Source organism: Triticum dicoccoides, chromosome 5A (genome assembly GCF_002162155.2).
Source record: "Triticum dicoccoides isolate Atlit2015 ecotype Zavitan chromosome 5A, WEW_v2.0, whole genome shotgun sequence".
NCBI classification, from domain to species: domain Eukaryota; kingdom Viridiplantae; phylum Streptophyta; class Magnoliopsida; order Poales; family Poaceae; genus Triticum; species Triticum dicoccoides.
In genome coordinates this window covers 418,302,722-418,326,831 of record NC_041388.1, presented here as the reverse complement: position 1 = coordinate 418,326,831, position 24,110 = coordinate 418,302,722, and the positions used below count along the sequence as shown (strand labels likewise).

The window sequence follows — 24,110 nt, the reverse complement described above, 5'->3', positions numbered from 1 at the left end:
CCATCACCTCCTCCTCAGCTTCTCTCGCATCGGCCGCTGCCCGCATCAACACTGCCTCCCGGCGAGCAGAGCTCCGCCGTGGCTCTTCACCATTATCCCGCTCCTCTCACCCTCCTCCTTCTACCCGCCTCATGCACCCACTCTCGCAACCGTGGCCGCTTCTGCTTGCACGAACCGCCATGGCCACAGCTTGGCAGAAGCGCGCGCACTCCAGGATGTGACCAAGTCAAAATTGGGCCCACCCAACACTGATTGTCTCCCCACGACCCCAGGATGCGACCAAGTCAAAATCCAAAATCAACAATCTCAATTGGCTGTGAGGCTTTTAAAGATTATGGATCATAGTGATTGAACGGAATTTTCTTGCCCAACGATACGACAACAAGGCAAAGCTGAAAGATTGAACGGAATTTTTACACAACTCCACGCATTTTTCTATTTTCCATATACTATTATATTAGTCGGATCTTTGTGCAACACACTCCTCCTGATATGATCCTCTGAGCGTCGTTGAACTACATATTTATCCACAAATATACTGTACAATTCTAATCCTTGCCGATCGATCAGGGAGCTTGATTGACAGCCGATATATGTATAAAGAAGAAGAAGAAGAAAAGAATGAAAGAATTGTTTGATCCTTCCTCTCTAGCTCTAGCTAGGCTAGCTAGTTGTCGAGGTGGTGAGCGCGCGTGTCCTCATGCATCAATGTCACAGGGAGGGAGGGAGGGTCAGAGTGCCACGACGGCGAGCAACGCGAGCACGGCGCCCCACACGGCGGCGGCCCTGGCGGCGCCGGAGTCGTCCTGGTGGGTGAGGTCGTGCCGGCCGGTGTCGATCATGATCTTGAAGCGGCAGGTCCCCTGCGACGGGTCGGTGGTGGTGACCACGGAGAGGTTGTTGAAGCCGCAGGATCCCTTCTGCTGGCTGGCTGACTGGAAGAACTGGTTGAAGGCGTAGGAGACGTTGCCCCTGACGTCGAGGCCGCCGCACGACGACCCCGGGCTGAGGCTGGTGCAGTCGGCGTACTGGCACGCGTACCCGACGGCGCCCACGATGGCCAGGTCGGTGGGGCTGGCGTCGGGCCGGAGCACGCACCACTGCTTGGACAGGTACCTGACGCCCTTGGCCGACACGATGCCCTTGCCGCCGGCGAGGCGGAGCGCGTACTTGGGCGAGCCGTCGTAGTTGACGACGCCCCAGTGGTGCTCGAAGTTGCCGGGGTCGACGCTCTTGGCGTCCTCGTCCAGCAGCGCGAACACGTAGACGTCGGGCATCTGGGGCCGGCGCGGGGTGCCCTTGCCGGCGACGATGCGGTCGAAGAGGCCCTAGTTGAACTTCTGCGCTCCGGCGGCGTTGGCGTTGGCGTCGCCGTCGGTGGGCCAGCCGATCTCGCCGACCACGACGGTGATGTTGCCCAGGCCGTGCTTCTCGAGCGCGGCGACGAGGGTGTCGTAGTTGGCGTCGAAGACGTTGGTGTAGAGCACGTTGCCGTCCTGGACGCTGGCCTGCGAGGGGGGCGCCCCCGGGGCCGGGAAGAAGGCGTAGTCGCGCGGGAAGTTGGCGTCGGCGTCCATGGAGAGGAAGGGGTAGATGTTGATGGCGAGCACGCCGCCGCTGTCGAGCAGGAAGCGGACGAGGCTGGTCATGAGGGTGGTGATGTCCGGGCGGAAGTCCCCCGAGGAGGGGCGGCCAGGCCGGCCTTGACGAGCGCCGCCTGCACGTTGCGCACCGCCGGGAGCGTGGCCGCCTCGAACTGGCCCTTGTACGACTTGAGGAACGGCTCGTTGCCCACCGCCACGAACCTTGATCCATCCATGCATGTTCGTTTCTTCTTGGTTGTTTGAATGAAAAAGAAAGAAGAAGAAGAAGAAGAAAAGAGACGTACGTACGTACCGGATGTCGACGCCGTAGTCGGAGACGTTGTGCTGCACCCACTGCTCATCTCTTGTTTGTTCCTTCCGTTTGTTTGACCAAGTCTTTTTTTTTTGCATGGTGTTTGTTTGACCAAGTCGGAGAACGTCGTGCACGCATGACCTCCGCGTGACGTCGCCTCTCGTTATGAATCGCACGTACGCACGTACGAACGTTTTTTCCCCCCTTCTTGAGTCGAAAACACGTGCTGCAGTAGAATTTGTTTTGTTTGGGAAGGCAACAACTTTATTTAAGGCAGGCTCTCTTTTTGCTTTGCGGGGAATTGATTTGCGTTTACCCCTACTTTTGTCTAAATAAAGTAAATACACACGGGCCATTTCCTCCGTACGTATCAATCAATCAACGGGATTTCAATCCATTTTGGCGGATGCCCTTTCCTTTGGCGCAAACACATTTTTTCGTGCCTCCACTCCTCGCCGACGCAAATCCTCGCCCGTTCTTTGCTACCCCTGCTGACTCGCGCTATTATTGCCACGGAATACTATAGTATTATAGAAAACCAAATATAAACCCTCAATTCTTAACCACCTAAAACTTCATATAACAGCAACTGTCCAACTCGATGACCACATAAAGTCAGTTCAGTTGCTTGCACACGTACGTATGCACGTGCCCCTTGTACACGTACTACATGTATGCACGTGTTTTGGGATCCAACCAACGTATGTACTACTGTACTACGCGCCGGTTGGAGGAGCTCAAACGACGACGCCCGCATTTAAAGCCATTTTTTTTCTAATACAAGTCAATCAATGTAGTATCTATTCTACTGGACGCTGACTCAGACTATTGCTGACGCTCTCTCATGTGTTGTTGGTATAGCTGGCCAAACGGGCCGGGCTAAACAGGCCGGCCCGCGAGCACGCCGGCACGGCCCGCCATGGGCCAGGCACGGCACGGGCTAAACGGGCCGTGCCCGGCACGCGGCACGCCTTGGGCCATGCCTGGGCCTGGAGCCTGGGCACGCGGGCCGGCACGGCACGGCCCGTTTAATCTTTTTATATATTTTTTAGATTTATATATATATATATACCTAAAATACAGCCCAATAGGCCTAAAAACCAGCCCAGCAGGCTGAAAATGTGCAGCCCAGCGTGCTAAACGGGCCATCGGGCCGGCCCGTTTACTAATCAGGCCGTGCCTGGGCCAAGGAGCAGCGCCCGTGGGCCGGCACGGCACGGCCCGGCTATTAAACGTGCCATGGCGGGCCGTGCCGGGCCAGGCACGATTAGCACGGGCCGTGCCGTGCCGTGCCGGGCCGGCCCGTTTGGCCAGGTCTGGTTGTTGGATATGGGGCAACGGCTGGGATTAAGTGGAGGAAAGGATGGATCCGCGGGAGGACTCGATGGACCAATCAACGAAGAGCAGTAAAAAAAGTAAAAATAAATCAGGGGGAGAAAAAGAGGGAGAAGCCCAAACGAAACGACACCCAACCAAATCCTCCCTCCCAAGCCGCCGCCGCCGCCGCCGCCGATGCCTCGTCCGCCTCCGCCTCCACCTCCATGCGACGGCCCCGCCCGCGGTCTTCTCCCCCAGCTCGTCTCGTCTCCTCTCCTCTCCGGTCACCGCGCCGCCGTGCTTGAGCTGCGGCGAGCGGCAGAGGTCCGCCGCCGGCTGGCTCAAGCTCCATCCTTGTCCACAATCAAGCACCCCCACCGCCACCGCGCCCTCCTGGCCGCCTGCCCACGGCGCCGCAAGTCAAGTCCGCAGGATCCCCTCCAAAAGCGTCGGATTCGGATGTGTGAGTTCTCTTCTTCTTTCTCTTCCTCTCTGCATCTGCATCTATCTAATGTGTGGGTGTGGGTGTGGGTGTGGGTGTGGGTGTGGTTGTGGGTGTGGGTGGATGCAGGCAGTTTGATGAGACGATCCCATCTCCATCTCATCTTCTCGTGTCAAGGACGCCATGGAAGAGGTTTCGCTTCTCTTCATTCATGAGCAGGATCAGGATCAGGATCTTTCTTGAACAAACTTAATTATTGGCATGCAGATTCATGAATCAATTTAATTTTTGTTTGTGCTGTAGGTAAGATGTTTGTAGCAAAAATAATCTATTTTTCATGCAACCATTACATTTTCTCTCACTAACGTGTGGGGGTATGTGGTTGCGTGCAGGCAGCGTCATCCCATCTCATCTGCTTGTGTGAAGGACAGGGGCCCTGGAGGAGCTGCTCCCCTGCGGGTTCAGTGGCTGCTCCGACACTGACGGCATGGAAGGTCCTCGCTTGCCCTTACCTCTCCCTGTTCGGTTCCGTTCATGAGCAGATTTAATTTTTGGCAGATTCACGAATCAATTTTGTCCCACAAGTTGGAGCTTTATGTGGTTGCGACTAGGGATTATTGTAATGCTATTCGCTTTCACTGGATGGACGTGTGAATGAAATTACATGTGTTAGTCAAATGAACAAATTAGATGACCCCCCATGCCTACAAGCCTTCTTGGATTAAAATTAAATGGTTTATTGATGTCTAGTTTCTGCATGTTCTGGTTGGTTGTGAAACACATGCGGTTTTTCTAGGCCGATTCAGTTTTTTGGTTCTGTCTTGTTCTAGCCTTCTAGGTCGATTCAGTTTTTCATTTTCTCTCTTTATGATTTAAACACGAACTGCAGATCCAGTATCTGTTTGATCATCCATGTGCCATATATATGGAGCTGTCTGTAGCATTTGATCACTACTACTACTAGTTGCAGCAACTAGTAGTGCCTTAACAATGGGCTCTCTCTGGAAAACAAGTCTTCTTGAGGAGAAATCTAACTGTACTAAGTACCAGCAGTAAGTATCTTCTCTTTGCACCCCTAACAGCTTAGATTGTTTTTTTTAACTTGTTAAAATCGTGGAAGATGTTTAGCAGCTGCTTCTCTTGGAAGCTGCTCTTTCTAAACATAGTCATGGATATGTACGTACTTGCTTCATATACCATACCTTTTCAGAAATATATATCAGCTATTCTTGCAGTATTTAAGATGTTTGAATGAGAAATTACCATTTTCGTGCCTCCATTAATTTTTTTCCTCTGAATAAACTGCTCTTCTGTTGCTCGTGAAGGAAAGAAATTGGTAAGAATCTACACATCTACACGAGAACATTCGTAGTTGAAGGACTTAGTCTGACCATTTCGCACTCGATCATTTCTTTTCTATCTTGCACCTATGCTTAATATGGTTTTGCTATCTATTCTGGAACTGCAAATATGTTTATATCAAGATGTATATAAATCAAGCAACACACGCATTGTAGTTTGTTACTTCTTGGTTTTCTAACTTGTGTCAAAAACTTTCAGCATGTTATCAGAATGGTAGCTTGTATTGCTGCAGAGCCCATTTCTATCCTGGAAAGCATGGATTCTGTAGGGTAAGCAGGCATCCGAAGGTTAGCTATGTTTGATGCATCATGCATTTTCCCTCTTTTCTTATGACGCTTCTGTATATTTCTTTCAGATATGTAAAATGGGACGTCAAACCTGAGAACTTTCATCTCAGCCAGCCTGGAACTCCTCAAGAAAAGAAACCTTTTCTTGTAGATCTTGGATTAGGTAAGCAACTCTTTATCTAGATCCTTGTTACTTGTTAGTTTTCGCTGCAGGGTTACTGGTAGAATGCTGTTGCTAGTGTACTGGTAGTTCAGATGATTCAAACTTGATAATCTTGACTACTTTGGACCTTCGGTGTTCTTCATTGCTTTTTGTTTCTGGAACTCTGGATCATATAAGATTTATCATTTGGCAGCAATAAAGTGAGAAGCTTATTTATGATTCATCACTTGTCCAAATTCAATAGGGCAGACGTGAGTTTCTTTCTTCTGTTGGTCTTTCTAATGGCTTGGACCGACTTTTCTTTTTTTTCTTTTTTGGTTGTAGTAATGCCTAGTTTCTCTATGTTATGGTTGGTTATGAAACACGAGAAAATTTTCTAGGCAGATTCAGTTTTTGGGTCCCGTCTTGTTCCAGGTCGATTCAGTTTTTATTTTTTTCTCTCTTTCCGCTTTAAATACGAGCAGCACATTCCAATGTCTATGTGATCATCCAAGTGCCATGGAGCCGTCTGCAGCGTTTGATCAATACTACTAGCTACAACAACTAGTAGTGCCTTAACAGTGCATGGTCTCTCTCTGAAAAACAAGTCATCTTGAGGAGAAATCAAACTGTAGTAAGTACCAACAGTAAGTAGGTTAATTACTGCTAGTACATGTACACCCGTCTCTTAAAAAAATTAGTTGCGGCCAGCCACATAATCGATCGAGTTATTAATAGTTTTGTTGCCCAGAGGAGTGAGATACTCCACTATTGAATAGTAGTGGTTGTATTGGATGTTGTGGAATCATTTGTAGTCGGCGGGCTACTGATGAGAGATATCAAGGAATCTGTTTGCTTGGGCCTAGCCTGTGGAATTCATGGAATTCGACATGGCAATCGTGAGCATTTCTCTTGTGTTGGCATTCCTAACAGCTTAAGCTGGCTTCTTTCTTCTTTTTTTGTATTCATGGAAGATGTTTACCAGCTGCTCCTCTTTGAAGCCACTCTTTCTGAACATACAACTGTACTGCCATGGATATCTGCTTGCTTGAAGTAGGATATATCTTTTCAGAAATATATCAGTTGTTCTTGCTGTAGCTAAGATGTTTGAATGAGAAACTACCGTTTTCATGTACCCACTCATTTTTTTCTGTGACTACACAACTCTTTTCTTGCACGGGAAGGAAAGACATTGATAAAAATCTACACATCGACGTGAGAACATTCATAGTTGAAGGACTTAATTTGACCAATTCTTTTCACACTAAATCATTTCTTTCCTATCTTGCACCTATGCCTAATATGGTATCGCTATCTATTCTGGAACTGCAAATATATTTACATCAAGTAAAGCAACACAAGCATTGTAGTTTGTTGCTTCCTGGTTTTCAAACTTGTGCGTCAGGCATTTTTGATTTTATAGGCCCTTTTTTTTACCAAGGCATGGCCGTGGGCAGTGTCGCTTTGGTGTTGTTCAATGTGTACTATTCCGTTCTTAGATGGTGAGGGATGATGTTGTATTGCTGAATGGGTTCCAGGACACGTACAAGAATTGTTTTTCATTTGGTTTGGTCAACATTTATTATGATTTGCTTAAACCACATATGTTGTAGAGTAGCTCCAAGTGTATGCGTCCTACATCCTGCTTATCAACCCTCAACACATGTTTACATTCTTTAAAGCCATGGACCTTTGCTCACTTGTTTCCCCAAAGTTGTTCTTTTTTCATTTGTGTTTTCCTCTTGCAGAGGTGATCGTTGTTGTGATGAAGCTGCAGTGGTGGCGTAGGTAAGATAAGGCACTCCCTTCCTCTCATGTCTTTCTCTTCCGCTCTGTGTGTCCATGGCCATAGAGCCATGGTAGGATCTATGCTGGCCATGGAAATTTCTATGATTTGAGGCTATGGTAATAGTCTGTTGTGATAACCAGCGCCACCATTTCTCTTCTGCTGTTTGAGTCCATGACCATGGTGTCATGGAGAGCTTTGTGCTCGCCATCGCGCCATGGCAATCTCTAGTTTTTTTTGGCTGTGGTGATGGTCACCATTTGAGTGGATTTAGCCCCGGAGAATTAAGTGTTTTAGATTGCCTCATGGTTTATAGAATCTATTAATCCCCAATCTGGCACTATTTCTGGTTTGTCTACTGAATTTCTTCACTATTTCTGTGTAGACTATGTATGCTTTTTTGCCAGTTGCTATTAATTGTTCGCTGTATTTTTTCTTGACCTGCATATCTGGAATCAAATGGCCATGGACTAGTAAAATTTCTTACTTGTAAGGAAGGTATGGGAGAAACAAATAGTACCCTTTTGACATTTATGAGATAAAAGTGTCATAGAAACAATCTGTCATGTGAAATTGTCATATATTCCCTATCTGTGTTGGGCATAAACCAGTCATATCTGCCTAACTTAGTCCTTTGTTGTGTATCTAGAAACATGTTGCCTGAAGCTATTTCCTAGCTTCGTTGACCTAGTGAGATAAACCTAGGTGGATTCTAGGTGTGAAACGCATTTTTCATATTCTGAGACTTTGAGAACAGAGTCGTCGCTCTGTTGGTAAGTTGTGTAGGTGCATGTTTGAGTCTTAGACTCCATTTGTCTCAGGTTGTTTCTTCTATAAAAGAATGCCGCCAAGGGCTTCTGTTTGGTCTCGTTTTTTTATATTCTGAGACCTTGAATATAACTTCCTGTAGTTTTGTTATCATTCTGCATTTCGAGAACCACTGAGACTCTTGTTGATTTGTTTTTGTTGTCCTCACATCTTAGATGGACATGAAAACACTTGCTCTTAGATGTGGCACCACTATACTTTTGGTCCATGTTCTAACTGTCAGGAATATGATACTACACTTGGTTTTATCTCCTGGTTTTCAGAGTTGGATGAAGAACTATCGTACTGGAAGCTACTTTGTTGCTTCTAGTTGCTATTGTATATTAGATGATAATTGATTTGTAGTCCTGTGATGATCAAGGGTGTTTCTTCCCGGACATAGCTATTGTGTTTAATTTTGGTTTGGTCACTATTATGATTGCTTAAGCTGTCTCTAGTGTTGTGCGTAAGTGTTAAGAGTGTAAAGTTTCATCATGTTTCCTTTTTCAGGAAATTTAGCTTATTTTTTGAGGTCACCTAATCTTCTACAACCTTGGCAATGGCGGCTGCCTCTTCTTGGTTCAGGTGAGCGCTTGATATCCTCTCTCTATTGCTCTGAGTTGGTGTCCGGCCATCAAGTCGTTGATTTAGTGTTCAGATATGTGGTGGTGGTCTTTCGATGGGCCACCACAATCATGTGGAGAATGCTGGATTTTTGTCCCTATTAGATGGCTGGATTGATAGTTTTCAAATGTTAAGCATTTTGGGTAGCAAAGGGCTTAGTTGGATTAGAAATGTGAAAACTAAGTCCTCAATTAATCAAATGCTGCCTCTCAGCTATGGAGCAAAACTATATCATTTGGTCTTGGTTATGTTGTCGCCGTGCTGGACGAAATGGGAATATATGCACTAGTTTTTTACATTCTGTTGTAACTAGGTGGGTTGATTGTTGTCAAATGCTTAAAATCAGAGAATGGTTTGAGTTGTTGGTTGTTTTTGTCCCGAGATCAAAATGCATGTGATTAGATAATCCAGTACTATATGGCAAACCATTTGGGTATGATATAGTGACTATTCATCATGGTTATGCTACTGTTTCTATCGTGATTCAATGGATATGCTTCTTGACAATGTAAGTATTGGTAGGTGATTCTTGGTCTTCTTTGATAGGATTGAATAATAAAAGAGAGATATTCTCTACTTGATTTCTTACCAAATGTTAGCGATGTGCTTTGTGCTACTGATAAGTGTGGCACACCTGACCTATTCCCATGTGTTGGTGCTGCGTGCAGTGAATATAGGAATACATTGGCTTGACTGGTTGTAACTTGCCATAGAGCTTATTCTAACAATGCATCATGGAAGAATCTTGGTTTCTAGTTGGTACTGTCTACTAGGTGACGTTTGATTTTTTAGGCCTTTTTTCACCATGGCATGGGCATGTGTAGTGTTGCCTTGGTGCTGTGCTATGTGTACTATTCCGTTCTTAGATAGTGAGGGATGATGTTGTATTGTTGAATGGGTTCGAGAACATACATACAAGAATTGTTTTTCATTTGGTTTGGTCAATATTTATCATGATTTGCTTAAACCATAGATGTCGTGGAGTAGCTTCCAGTGCTTGTGTCGTGCATAGTGCTTATCTAGCCTGAACACATGTGTACATTCTTTACTGCCATGGAACTTTGCTCACTTGTTTCTCCAAAGTAGTTCTTTCTTCATTTGAGTTTTCCTCTTGCAGAGGTGATCGTTGTTGTGATGAAGCTGCAGAGGTGGCATAGGTAAGATAAGGCACTCCCTTTCTCTCGTAGGCTTTCTCTTCTGCTGTGTGTGTCCATGGCCATCGAGCCATGGTAGGTTCTATGCCGGCCATGGAAATTTCTAGGATTTGAGGCTATGGTGATGGTCTGTTGTGATAACTAGTGCCACTGTTTTTCTTCTGCTCTTTGTGTCCATGACCATCGTGTTGTGGTGAGCTCTGTGCTCGCCATCATGACATGGCAATCTCTAGTTTTTTTTTGGGCTACGATGATGGTAACCGTTTGAGTGGATTTAGCCCTGGAAAATAAGTGTTTTAGATTTCCTCGTGGTTTATAGAATCACTTAATCCCCAATTCGGCACTATGTCTAGTTTGTCTACTGAAAATTTTCATTATTTCCGTGTAGACTATATATGCGATGCACACTTCAGACTTTTGTACATGCATGGGTCGAATATTGTTATGCTATAATTTTGTGTTGTGTCCATTCGAGAGAGACCTGACTAGGCCGTTTTAGGTTGAGGGAACTTGGTAAGCTCAAGGGACACGTCGAAGTTGGTTTGTCAACTGAAAGGCGCTCGACATCGAGACTGTCCAGCAGTTTGTACACGGTGGGATGATATGGGCTTACATGACTGCCTCTTCAGCTACAACTACTTGGGTGAGTCCCTGATTTCTCCTTCCTCCTCTGTTTTCTCTGGGTGCTAGCTTTTGAGTTATGGCCATACCGTGTTCTGTTCTGGCCATCGAGCCGAAGATCTAGTGGTTGTCGTCTATCCTATGGTTTTATGATGTTAGTGTTTTCATGTTTAGGTTTAGTCATTTGCTATGTGTTGATGATGATGATGATTCTTGCAAATGATGTGTTAGGCACATTTACAGAGTTGGATGAAGAACCATTTCAAAAAAAATACTTTACTAAAATTTATTTAGATGGAACAGACTCTTGTTTAATTGTTATTTTGTTGTGCTGGCATTTTCACTTTGAACTATAAATTTTGCAACTACAGCCTGCTTTTTTGCCAATTGCGATTAATTGTTCACGGTATTTGTTCTTAAGTGCATATCTGGAATCAAAAGCCACGAACCAGTCAAATTTTCTTATTTGCAAGGAAGGTATGGTAGACCCAAATAGTTCCCTTTTGAACATTTAATGAGATAAAAGTGTCGTAGAAACAAGCAGTCATGTGAAACCATCATATATTCCCTACCTATACTGGGAATAAATCAGCCATATCTGCCTAACTTAGTCCTTGTTGTGTATCCAGCAACTGGTTGCCTGAAGCTATTTCCCAGCTTCGTTGACCTAGAAAGATAAACCTAGGTGGATTCTAGGTATGAAACCCACTTTTCTTATTGTGAGACTTTGAGAACAGAGCCGTCACTCTGTTGGTAAGCTGTGAGGGTGCACGTTTGAGTCATAGACTCCACGGGGTCTCAGGTTTTTTCTTCTATAAAAAAATGCCACCAAGGGCTCCTGTTAGGTATCTTTTTTCTATATTCTGAGACCCTGAATATAACTTCCTGTAATTTTGTTATCATTCTTCATTTCAAGAATCACAGATTCTAAAGTTGATTAGTAAAAAGAATTTATCTTCAATAAATTTGTTATCATCCTCTGTTATGTATTGTTGAATCAAGTGGTCAAAATAAGAAATTAGATGGTCATTTCATTTATTTAGCTGCAAGCATGCAACAGACTCTTGGTTATTTTTTACCTGTCCTAGCATCTTTGATGGACATGAAAACACTTGATCTTAGATGTGGCACCAATATACTTTAGGTCCATGTTATAACTGTCAAGAATATGATACAATGTTGGGTTTTATCTCTGGGTTTCCAGAGTTGGATGAAGAAATGTCGTACTGGAAGCTACTTGGTTGCTATTGTCTAGTAGATGATAATTGATTTATAGTCCTGTGATGACCAGGGGTGTTCCTCCCCTAACATAGCTATTGTGTTCAATTTTGGTGTGGTCACTATTATGATTGCTTAAGCTATCTCTAGTGCTCTGCATAAGTGTTAAGAGTGTAAAGTTTCATCATGTTTCCTTTTACAGGAATTTTAGCTTATTCTTTGAGGTTGCCATATCTTCGACAACCTCGGCGATGGCGCCACCTCTTCTTGGTTCAGGTGAGCCCTTGATGTCCTCTCTCCTGCTCAAAGATGGGGTTCGGCCAACAAGTCATTGATTTAGTGTTCAGATAAATGGTTGTGGTCTTCCGATGGGCCACCACGATCATGTGAGCTTGCTGGATTTTTGTCCCTATTAGCTGCCTGGATTGATAGTTTTCAAATGTTCAACATTTTGGGCAGCAAAGGGCTTAGTGGGATTAAAAATGGTCAAACTAAGCCCTCAAATGTTGCCTCACAGCTATGGAGCAAAATTATATGATTTGGTCTTTGTTATCTTGTCTCCATGCTGGAAGAAATGGGAATATATGCACTAGTTTTTACATTCTTTTGTAACTAGGTAGGGTTATTGTTGTCAAGTGCTTAAAATCAGAGAATGGTTTGAGTTGTCGATTGTTTTTGTGCTGAGATCAAAATGCATGTGATTAGATAACGCGGTACTCTGGCATGATATAGTGACTATTCATCATGGTTATGCTTCCGTTTCAATTGTGATTCAATGAATACGCTTCTTGGTAGTATTGGTAGGTGATTCTTTGTCTTCTTTGATAGGATTGAACAAGAAAAGAGTGATATTCTCTACATGATTTCTTACCAAATGTTAGTGATGTGCTTTGTGGTACTGATAAGAAGTGTGGCATGCTTGACCTATTCCTATGTGCTGGTGCTGCGTGCAGTGAATATAGGAATACAATGGCTTGACTGATTGTGACTTGCCACAGAGCTTATTTTAACAGAGCATCATGGAAGAAGCTTGGTTTCAAGTTGGTACGGTCTACTAGGTGACGTTTGATTTTATAGGCCTTTTTTCACCAAGGCATGGGCTTGTGTAGTGTTGTCTTGGTGATGTGCAATGTGTAGTATTCCGTTCTTAGATGGTGAGGGATGATGTTGCATTGCTGAATGGGTTCCAGAACATACATTCGAGAATTTTTTTTCATTTGGTTTGGTCAATATTTATCATGATTTGCTTAAATCATATGTGTCGTGGAGTAGCTTCAAATGCATGCGTCGTGCATAGTGCTTATCTACCATGAACACATGATTACATTCTTTACAGCCATGGAACTTTGCTCACTTGTTTCCCCAAAGTTGTTCTTCTTCATTTGTGTTCTCCCCAATGCTGCAGAGGTGGCGTAGGTAAGATAAGGCACTCCCTTCCTCTCCTATGCTTCCTCTTCTGTTCTGTGTCTCCATGGCCATCGAGCCATGGTAGGTTCTATACTGGCCATGCAAATTTCTAGGGTTTGAGGCTATGGTGATGGTATGTTGTGATAACTAGTGCCACTATTTCTCTTCTGCTCTTTGTGTCCACATCCATCGTGTCGTGGTGAGCTCCGTGCTCGCCATCGTGCCATGGAAAGCTCTAGTCTTTTGGGCTATGGTGATGGCCGCCCTTTGCGTGGATTTAGCCCCGGAGAATAAGTTTTTTAGTTTGACTTGTGGTTTATAGAATCAATTAATACACAATCCAGCACTATTTCTGGTTTGTCTACCGGATTTTTTCATTATTTCCATGCAGACTATGTATGCGATGCACTTGAGACTTGACCTCTACCTTTCAAGTTTTGATAAGCTCGAATATTGTTATGCTATAATTTTGTGTTTTGTACATTCGAGAGAGATCTGACTAGGCTGTTACAGGTTGAGGGAACTTGATAAGCTCAAGGGACATGTGGAATTTGGTTTGCCAACTAGAAGGCGCTCGGCATCGAGACGGTCCAGCAGTCCGTACACGGTGTGATGATAAAACTTCCATGAATGCATCAGCTACAACTACTTGGGTGAGTCCCTGATCTGGGCTCCCATTGTATGCGTCCTACATCTTGCTTATCAACCCTCAACACATGGTTACATTCTTTAAAGCCATGGACCTTTGCTCACTTGTTTCCCAAAGTTGTTCTTTCTTCATTTGTGTTTTCCTCTTGCAGATGCGATCGTTGTTGTGATAAAGCTGCAGTGGTGGTGTAGGTAAGATAAGGCACTCCCTCCCTCTCATGTGCTTTCTCTTTCGCTCTGTGTGTCCATGGCCATCAATCCGTGGTAGGTTCTATGCTGGCCATGGAAATTTCTAGGATTTGGGGCTATGGTGACGGTCTGTTGTGATAACTAGCGCCACCATTTCTCTTCTTCTCTTTGTGTCCACGACGTGTCATGGTGAGCATTGTGCTCGCCATCGCGCGATGGCAATCTGTAGTTTTGTTGGGCTGTGGTGATGGTCACCATTTGAGTGGATTTAGCCCTGGAGGACTAAGTGTTTTAGATTGCCTCATGGTTCATAGAATTTATTAATCCCCAATATGGCACTATTTCTTGTTTGTCCACTGAATTTCTTCATTATTTCTGTGTAGACTATGTATGCTTTTTTGCCAGTTGCAGTTAATTGTTCGCGGTATTTGTTCTTGACCTGCATATTTGGAATCAACTGGCCAGGAACCAGTCAATTTTTCTTATTTGTAAGGAAGGTATGGGGGAAACAAATAATACCCTTTTGACATTTTATGAGATAAAAGTGAGATAGAAATAATCTGCCATGTGAAATCATCATATATTCCCTATCTGTGTTGGGCATAAACCAGTCATATCTTCCTAACTTAGTTCTTGCTGTGTATCTAGAAACTGGTTGCCTGAAGCTATTCCCCAACTTCATTGACCTACTGATATAAACCTTGATGGATTTTAGGTATTTCTTAGCTTGGTTGGCCTACTGAGATGAACACTTTTTCTTTTTTGTGAGACTTTGAGAACAGAGTCGTTGCTCTGTTGGTAAGGTGTGCGGATGCATATTTGAGTCTTAGACTCCGCGGTGTCTCAGCTTGTTTCTTCTATATATAAAAAATGCCGCCAAGTGCTCCTGTTTGGTCCCCCTTTTCATATTCTGAAACCTTGAAATATAACTTCCTGTAATTTTGTTATCATTCTGCATTTCAAGAACCACCGATTGTAAAGTTGATTTGTAAATCGTTTACGCAATCTCTCCTGTTGCGCATAAGTGTTAAGAGTGTAAAGTTTCATCCAATTCCTTTTTTTTCATGAATTTTAGGTTATTCTTTGAGGTCTCCTAATCTTCTACAACCTCGGCAGTGGTGGCTGCCTCTTCTTGGTTCAGGTAAGCCCTTGATGTCCTATCTCTCTCTTCCTCCGAGATGGTGTCTGGCCATCAAGCCATTGATTTAGTGTTCAGATCTACGGTGGTGGTCTTTCGGCGGTCCATCAAGCCATTGATGTTCGTCCCTATTAGCTGGCTGCGTTGATTGTTTTGAAATGTTAAGCATTTTGGGCAGCTAAGGGTTTAGTTGGATTCAAAATGTGAAAACTAAGCCCTCGAACTAACCAAATGTTGCCTCTCAGCTATGGAGCAAAATTATATGATTTCGTCTTTGTTTATTATCTTGTCGCCTTGCTGGACGCATGATGGTAACCATTTGAGTGGATTTAGCCCTGGAAAATAAGTGTTTTAGATTGCCTCGTGGTTTATAGAATCACTTAATCCCCAATTCGGCACTATGTCTAGTTTGTTTACTGAAAATTTTCATTATTTCTGTGTAGACTATGTATGCGATGCACTTGAGACTTCTGTACATGCATGCCTCGAATATTGTTATGCTATAATTTTGTGTTGTGTCCATTCGAGAGAGACCTGACTAGGCCATTGCAGGTTGAGGGAACTTGGTAAGCTCAAGGGACACGTGGAAGTTGATTTGTCAACTAGAAGGCGCTCGACATCGAGACCGTCCAGCAGTCTGTACACGGTGGGATGATATGGGCTTACATGACTGCCTCCTCAGCTACAACTACTTGGGTGAGTCCCTGATCTCACCTTCGTCCTTTGTTTGTTTTAGGCACTAGCTTTTGAGCTATGGCCACACCTTGCTCTTTTCCGGCCATCGAGCCAACGATCTAGTGGTTGTTGTCTGTCCTATGGTGCTATGATGTTAGTGTTTTCATGTTCAGGTTTAGTCATTTGCTATGGGTTAATGATGATGGTGATTCTTGCAAATGATGTGCAAGGCAAATTTCCAGAGTTGGATGAAGAACTGTCATACTGGAAGTTACTTGGTTGCTTCTAGTTGCTATTGTCTAGTAGATGATAACTGATTTACTATGATTTCTTAAGCTATCTCTAGTGTTGTGCATAAGTGTTAAGAGTGTAAAGTTTCACCATGTTTTCCCAGGTAATTTAGCTTATTCTCTGAGGTAGCCTAATCTTCTACAACCTCGGCAGTGGTGGCCACCTCTTCTTGGTTCAGGTGAGCCCTTTATGCCCTCTATTTCTCTCTTGCTTTGAGATGGTGCCCGGCCATCACGCCGTTGGTTTAGTGTTTAGATCTGCGGTGGTGGTCTTCTGGCGGGCCACCACAATCATGTAAGGTTGTTGGATTGATTCTTTCGAAATGTTAAGAATTTTGGGCAGCAGAGGGCTTAGTTGTATTCAAAATGTGAAAACTAAGCCCTCAGCTATGGATCAAAATTACTCCATCCGTTTCTAAATACAAGACCTTTTAGAGATTTCAATACGGACTATATGCGGATGTATATAGACACATTTTAGAGTGTAGATTCACTCATTTTGCCCCGTTGTAATCAGTATTATAATCTCTAAAAAGGCTTATATTTAGGAACGGAGGGGGTACGATTTAGTCTTTGTTTGTTATCTTGTCGCCTTGCTGGACAAAATACGGTGGTTTCAGTCCTCAAAAAACTAGCAGCAGTGTTCACATGAGCGGCAGTATGAAGGGTGATGAAATAGTAGATCACTTCCATGTTTTTTGTATTAATTTACATTATTTGTCTTGGCTTGGAAGTTTCCATGTTATTGTTAATTGTTTATAGTATTTCTTCTTGACCTGCATAGCTGCAATAAACTATCATGAACCAAATGAATTTTATTATTTTTAACGAAGGTTTGGGAGAATCAAATAGTACCATTTTGGCATTCTGTGAGGCAAAATAGTCATAGAAACAATCAGTCCTGTGTAATCAATACATTTACCCTATCTCTATTGGGCATACACCGGCAATATCTGCCTAACTTAGTCCTTGATATGTATCTAGAAACTGGTTGCCCAAAGCTATTTCTTACTCGTTGACGTACTGAGATAAACATTGGTGGATTCTAGGTATGAAACCCACTTTTCATATTGTGAGGCTTTGAGAACTGAGCAGTCACTCTATTGCGAACCTGTGCAGGTGCACGCTCGTGTCTCAGACTCCACAGGGCACCAAGGTTGTTTTCCCTATAAAAGAATGCCGCCAAGGTCTCCTTGTTGGTCTTTTTATAGCGAGTCACTGAATATAAGTTCCTGTGTTTTGTTATCATTTCGTGTTTCAAGAACCACATATTGTAAAATAGATTAATAAACTATTTTCTACTTCTTGAGGTTTGTTATTATTTTTTGTTTATGTATTGTTAAACCAGTGGGCGAAACTAGAAGTCAAACGGTCATTTCACATCATGAAGCCTTTTGGCCCTACTCCCTTCTGGATACTTTAATATTTTTAGGAGGGTAGCCGGATCCTGGTAGTTCACTACCATTCAAGTTTTAGTTGTGTTAAGATGAATATTTCGAAACTAGGACATCACTTGTAGACAACTGAGTCGAAAGGAGAGCAGCTCGGTTAAAAAAATATTTTCTGAAAATTTATTTAGCTGCTACAGACTATTGTTTAATTATTATTTTGCTCTGCTGGCATTTTCACTAGCGATTTGTAAATTTTGCAACTAAAACCTGCTATTTTGCCAATTGCGATTCATTGTTTGCGGTATTTGTTCTTGACCTGCATATCTGGAATCAAATGCCACGAACCAGTCAAATTTCCTTATTTGTAAGGAAGGTATGGGAGAATCAAATAGTACCCTTTTGACATTTTATATATGAGATAAAAGTGTAATAAAAGCGACCTGTCATGTGAAATCATCATATATTCCCTATCTGTGTTGGGCGTAAACCAACCATTTCTGCCTAACTTAGGCCTTGATGTGTACCTAAAAAATGGTTGCCCGAAGCTATTTCCCAGCTTCGTTGACCTACATATACTGAGATAAACCTTGATGGATTTTAGGTATTTCCCAGAGTCGTCACTCTATTGGTAAGCAGTGCAGGTGCACGTTTGAGTCTTAGACTCCGCGGGGTCTCAGGTTGTTTTGTCTATAAAGAAATGCCGCCAAGGGCTCCTATTTGGTCCCTTTTTTTATATTCCGAGACCTTGAAATATAACTTCGTGTAATTTTTGTTATCATTCTGCATTTGAAGAACCACCAATTGTAAAGTTGATCTGTAAATTGTTTAAGCAATCTCTTGTGTTTTGCAGAAGTATCAAGAGTGTAAAGTTTCATCCAGTTCCTTTTTTCCAGGAAATTCAGGTTATTCTTTGAGGTCTAATCTTCTACAACCTCGGCAGTGGTGGCTGCCTCTTCTTGGTTCAGGTGATCCCTTGATGTCCGATCTCTCTTTTGCTCTGAGATGGTGTCTGGCCATCAAGCCATTGATTTAGTGTTCCGTTCTGTGGTGGTGGTCTTCCGACGGGCCACCACAATCATATGAGATTGCTGGATTTTTGTCCTAATTAGCTGGCTGGATTGGGTGTTTAAAACTGTTAAGCATTTTGGGCAGCAAAGGGCTTAGTTGCATTCAAAATGTGAAAACTAAGCCCTCGAACTAATCAAATGTTACCTCTCTGCTATGGAGCAAAATTATGTGATTTGGTCTTTGTTTATTATCTAGTCGCCTTGCTGGACCAAATGGGAATATATGCACTTGTTTTTGACATCATGTTGTAGCTAGGTAGGGTGATTGTTTTCAAATGCTTAAAATCAGAGAATGGTTGGTTAGAGCTGTTGATTGTTTTGACCCGTGATCAAAATGCATGTGATTAGATAATCCTGTACTATATGTCAGAACATTTGGTCATGATATAGGGTCTGTTTTGCTTTTGCCCAGGTTGGCCCTGCCAACGCACGGGCGAGCCAAAAAATTGGCATTGCTTTTCTGCGCCTGCGTCTTGCCGTCGCGTTGGCAAGAAATTGAACCGGAGACCCGAGGGCAGCATTGACAACGCATGGGCTTTGATCCAAACACTGCTGGGGCAGTTGGTCAACGCCAATTATTTGGCTTGGCAGGCTGGGGCTTCGAACCAAACTGGCTCATAGTGACTATTCATCATGGTTATACTACTGTTGGAGGTGTGATTCTACGGATATGCTTCTTGGCAATGTGAGTATTGGTAGGTGATTGTTTAATAGGATTGAACAAGAAAAGAGAGATATTCTCTACTAGATTTCTTACCAAATCTTAGTGTTTGTTCTTTGTGCTGCTTATAAGAAGTGTGGCATGCCTGACCTATTCCCATGTGTTGGTGCTGTCCGCAGTGATTATAGGAATACGATGGCTTGACTGATTGTAACTTGCCATGGAGCATATTTTAGGAGAGCATCATGAGATAATCTTGGTTTCTAGTTGGTACTGTCAACCAGGCGAAGTTTTGTTTTATAGGCCTTTTGCCACCAGGGCATTGACGTGTGTGGTGTTGTTTTGGTGTTGTGCAATGTGTGTATTATTCCGTTCTTAGATGGCGAGGGATAAAGTCGTATTGTTGAATGGGTCCCAGAACACATACAACTATTGTTTTCAATTTGGTTTTGTCCATAATTAATATGATTTGCTTAAACCATAGATGTGTTGAAGTAGCTCCAAGTGTATGGGTCGTGCATAGTGTTGATCTACCTTAACACATATTTACATTCTTTAGAGCAATGGACCTTGGCTCACCTGTACATATTTATTTTGTCAGCATGCACCTCTTGTTGTTGACGCATTAGAGAGAGGACCTGACACGTCCCGGCTGTTTCTTTGAATATTATAGGAGATTATAGCTACGGGGAGAAAAAAAAAGGTGGAAGTCGCAGGCTAAGGGAAGGGAAAGGTGATACTCCACATGGGATCGATACTAGGCTGATGGGCTCGATCTCAGCTGGGCAGTTGAGGAAAAAAGGAGGTGAAATTAAGGCCCAAGTTTTGTTTGCCACAAGACTTGTTCCTTTAAGGGGCCAGGCCATATTTATCTTGCTGCCGCGGACACATGTTTTTTTTTATGGTTGGTTTATGACGATTCACAACAAAAGTTGGCATGCAGGCAGGTTGTATGATTAAGTTTGTGTGGTCTGCACTTTGGGTTGTTGTTGATGTGTTTGTGAAACATAGATATATATGCAATCAAAGTGGGTGTATGTCAAGTTTTCTTTGTTTGGTATCGAACCCAAGGAGCGTATACATATATACTTTGAAGTTGTCGATCGAAATGGTTGTATGTATTGAACTCACTCATCTACTGGTCCTTTCCTTGCTTATTTATATTTGTGGAATTTGCCGTGCCTCATTGGATTTATTGTGTGCCTAATTATCAAACATCATTTTTTGGAGGAACTTGGCATATATAGATTGAATTGATGATGAGTTATGTATTGGCTGCCCCAAGTTGGGTTAGTTATATTAGTTCCCCTGTATGTAGAATGTATCCGAATGTATGTTATTTCTCCCTCGTCAATAATCCAGTGAAACATGCATATTCATCTGTCCATCATCAGGTTTGGGTATCTCTTGTACAGAATGAACACAAGTTGGCACCATGCATCAAAGGAAGAAACTTAACAATTAGCCGATATACATGCAAGCATCAAAAACACACTTTGATATGCATATACTCCCTCCGTCTCATAATGTAAGATGTTTTTTTGACACTATCAAACAATTAGTTGGACTCTTTTCTCTCTTCTCTCTTCTCTGCCTTCACGCCAGTGATTTGGCTGGATGCCCTGGTTGATGGAGCAAGGGTATTCCGGCTCAAAAAAAAAGAAACAGAATAGACAGATTACTGACTTGGTTGGGTAGGACTGGACTGGACGTCACGCTGGGCCTGCCAAATCTCAAACGAACGGACCAATCTCGATCGTTCCTTAATTCTCTCGTCTTCCACCTCCTCGAAACCAGAAGCTCCTTAATTCTCTCGTCTACGCACGCACGCTTCATCTCATCTCCGTTGTGATCCAACCATTGGCTAATGCTTCCATCCACGTCTAGCGGAAGCTCCTTAATTCTCTCCTCCACTAAACTCCCTTTTCCTTTCCTGTGAATGAAATGAATGTGTGTCTAGGGATACCCATCAGGGAGGGAGCGATGGAGGGCCTTGCTTGCGCCACCTCACCGATCCGTGGCACTTTGTCCATGGAGCGCGCCCCTCCTAGCTTGTTCTACTCAGCACGCCCGTCGCCATCTTGTCTTATATATACAACAAGTAGTCATGTGTCCGCGTGCGGCGTGCGCGTGCGACTTGGACTTGGATCCGGCTCTGCTCGTTCAATTCAATTTCCTACTGTAAGCAGTTCAGTTTAATTTTATGGTCGGACTGTCCGATTCCGCCGTTGATTCTCACAGACACAGGTCGCGCGCGGTTGAAGATGGGAGCGGGCGGAGATCCAATCCATCATCGTCGTCGTCATATTGATTTCCAACGGTAAATCTCTAATTCCGCCATTGTTTCGCGGTTCCTCTACTCTGAATTTATAGATGCGGACTGGAAACAAGAGATAAGATGTGGCGCATTCGATCAGTCAGTCAGTGCGGTTTCAGTTTCAGATTCAGATTCAGATTCAGATAGGTTGGCCAAGGAGTGTGGTTTCAACTCTGCATGCAGATCAAAAAGCATGCTAGCTAACTAGCTAGCACCCCTAGCTTTGATCGAAAATGTCAAGGGAGCCGAGCCTGAGAAGAGAGATGCGATGCAAACTAAAGTTGCAATCTTATAAAAATTATTATCATTTAGCCGAATAACATAAAAACTGGAGATCTAAAAAACTAAGCCAAACGCTCTATACATGTTCAACTTAGTTATGACCACAGTTCTCAGATAAAACATTCGAACATTCTAACGTATCATGACCACTGCGTGCCTTATTTACCCGAGACTTTTGGTCTGCAGTAATTAGCAGAGTTGAACCTAAAAACTTGAGTAGAGAAGTATAAGCATATGGTTTTTTTAGGTGAAACACAAAAGTAGAAGCATATGTTTTCCTAGGGGAAACAGAAAGTTAATTGGAAGTGACCGTGTGGTACCTGCAGATCATCGTGTCGCTGGGCAGCGGGCCATGGGACCAGCTCTTCGGCGGAGGAACGCGCCATCCTTCTGGGTGGCTGCCGCGGCCTCCTTTGTGGGCGGGCTGGTAGCCATCCTGGGCTCCCGCGGGCCCGGCTCGGGCCGAAGAAGAAAACCACCCAACGATGATGATTCGAGCCGAGTATACAGAGACATTGTTATGTTGCAGACAAGGAAGGAAGGCAGGTTGGTCTCAAGTTGCAACCATTCATTCTTTGCACACTGGTTCCAAGACACCGGGAACACTGCCTACACTACACTAGGCATGGGGAGTCTGTATATTGTCATCATCAAGTTGGGTTCGGTTCAAATTCAAGGCCAAAAGTAGGAGGGCTCTGGAATTTTCCTCCATGGGCCCTAGCGTCGCCTTTTTTCCGCTTGTCGGTGTGAAACATGGTCAGTCATATGTTGTTGTATGTCGGATATTTTGCCATTTTGTCGGAGATTATCAACCAATCAATAAAAGTTGCAGGGTTTTGTTTGAGATTATTGTTCATGATTTCCTTTCTTTCTTTCTTTCTTTCTTACTTTGGCCTTGTTGACAAGGGAGGCCTCAGCACGCCTGTACCGAGACATAATACATCTAGCCTATAGCGTGGACATATTGGGCAGGTCTAACACTGTAGCTGCATGCAAGTTTTTTTTAATTATTATTATTGTATTTTCACTGTTTTTGTTCAGGTCTTCTATGGTTTTCTCTTTCACTTTTATTTTTTTTCTTCGGTTTTCACAGGATTTCTTAGTTTTTTTAAAAAACATGTCTAATTTTTCTTACACGTTGTATACTTTTTGTAGTGCACAGAATGAACATTTTACATACTTGTTTAACACTTTTTAAATACATATGTATTGATACCTATTTTTTTCATATGCATTGTATATTTTTGGTATATATCTACAACTTTTTATAACACTTCTAAAGTACATGATTAACATTTTTTATATGCTTTTTTTGAAGATTATTTTCTTGAATATGTGTTAAACAATTTTAAATACACATTGTTGAATGATACAAAAACATTCTTAATTGTGTGAATAATTTTTTCAAAATTGTATAAACATGTTTTTTAAATGCCACGAATATATTTTTGAAACTCGTGAGTATATTTTTAAATGCAATGCATTTTTTGAATGGTACGAAACATTTTTTTAATGCTATCAACATTATGACAAAAGTTGCAATAATATGTTTTTGACACTACATAAACATTCTTTTAACGACAATGAACGTTAAATATAGTATCTTTTATTTTAGAAATAAAAGTAATAAACAGAAAAGGAAAAATATTTGTGCACATCCAAAAAAGACGGTTCTTACGTGCGCAGGTTAAAGTCTCCGGTTGTGCACTGGGCATGGCCCATCGAATAGGTGGTGTAGGCAAGCTCTATCCCGTCTCGCGTCAGCGGGCGCCCTCTTATGTGACCCGTTCTGCGTCAAGTTGCTGCGCTTCCACACAGGGCTCTTCATTGGCGGGCTAAGTGGGCCGCGCTGCGCGTTTCCTTTGTGCGCGGGCGTTTCCCTGGTTCGAACTGTTTTATTGTTTTCTTTCTGTTTTTGTTGTTTTGGCTGCTTCATTTGTTTCTGGTGTAAACTAAAGCATGTAAAAGCTTAGACAAGCACATGCTCCCTCGCTTTTAAAACAGTAAAAAAATGTTAGAGCTTCTCTAGAAACTTATTCTGCTGTTTGAACCTTCTTTACAACTGCAATTAACCAAGAAAGTATCATTGGGGCAATGTGAAGAAAAAAACATTAAAATGTATCTAAACAGTATATAAAAGCTTAGAGCTTTACAAACTGATTCTGCTGTTTTTTACCTTCTTTACAACAGAAAGTGAGCAAGAAAGTATCACTGGGGCAACATGAAAAAAACATAAAAATGTATTATTAAGGAAACATTTTTCCATGGAAGTATTGCTTTCTGTTGAAATGTTTCCTTGCAGTGGAATTTCGGAAAAAAATTTATATGAGACCAGGTCTCACGGTTAGCACGTGAGACCTGCCTTGATGGATGACACGTGGCATTCACA

The 24,110-nt window shown here is 43.0% G+C and overlaps 1 protein-coding gene, 1 long non-coding RNA gene and 1 pseudogene across 20 annotated transcripts; 2 read left to right on the top strand and 1 right to left on the bottom strand.

The window, feature by feature from the left end:
• Positions 1 to 501: 501 nt before the first annotated feature.
• Positions 502 to 1,994, bottom strand: LOC119299645 (annotated as a pseudogene).
• A 1,348-nt stretch (positions 1,995 to 3,342) lies between these two features.
• Positions 3,343 to 19,898, top strand: LOC119301959. 19 transcript variants are annotated; one of them, XR_005147251.1, is made up of 20 exons: positions 3,343 to 3,676; positions 3,785 to 3,958; positions 4,048 to 4,707; positions 5,216 to 5,286; positions 5,373 to 5,467; positions 7,195 to 7,234; positions 8,550 to 8,624; positions 9,781 to 9,820; positions 10,317 to 10,460; positions 11,068 to 11,134; positions 11,859 to 11,932; positions 12,993 to 13,072; positions 13,577 to 13,716; positions 13,864 to 13,903; positions 14,976 to 15,041; positions 15,591 to 15,734; positions 16,108 to 16,182; positions 18,288 to 18,359; positions 18,874 to 19,146; positions 19,796 to 19,898. It is a non-coding gene; the product is annotated as an uncharacterized LOC119301959 (long non-coding RNA). The 19 variants fall into 19 exon arrangements; XR_005147245.1 differs by lacking the exons at positions 11,068 to 11,134; positions 12,993 to 13,072 and having other exon boundaries at positions 3,785 to 3,847; positions 3,923 to 3,958; XR_005147242.1 differs by lacking the exon at positions 11,068 to 11,134.
• A 1,242-nt stretch (positions 19,899 to 21,140) lies between these two features.
• Positions 21,141 to 22,570, top strand: LOC119297483. Its single transcript, XM_037575258.1, has 3 exons — positions 21,141 to 21,303; positions 21,387 to 21,442; positions 22,048 to 22,570. Exons 1-3 carry the CDS (start codon positions 21,230 to 21,232, stop codon positions 22,407 to 22,409), a joined length of 492 nt encoding a protein of 163 aa, XP_037431155.1. The 5' UTR covers positions 21,141 to 21,229; the 3' UTR covers positions 22,410 to 22,570.
• The last annotated feature ends 1,540 nt before the right edge of the window (positions 22,571 to 24,110 follow it).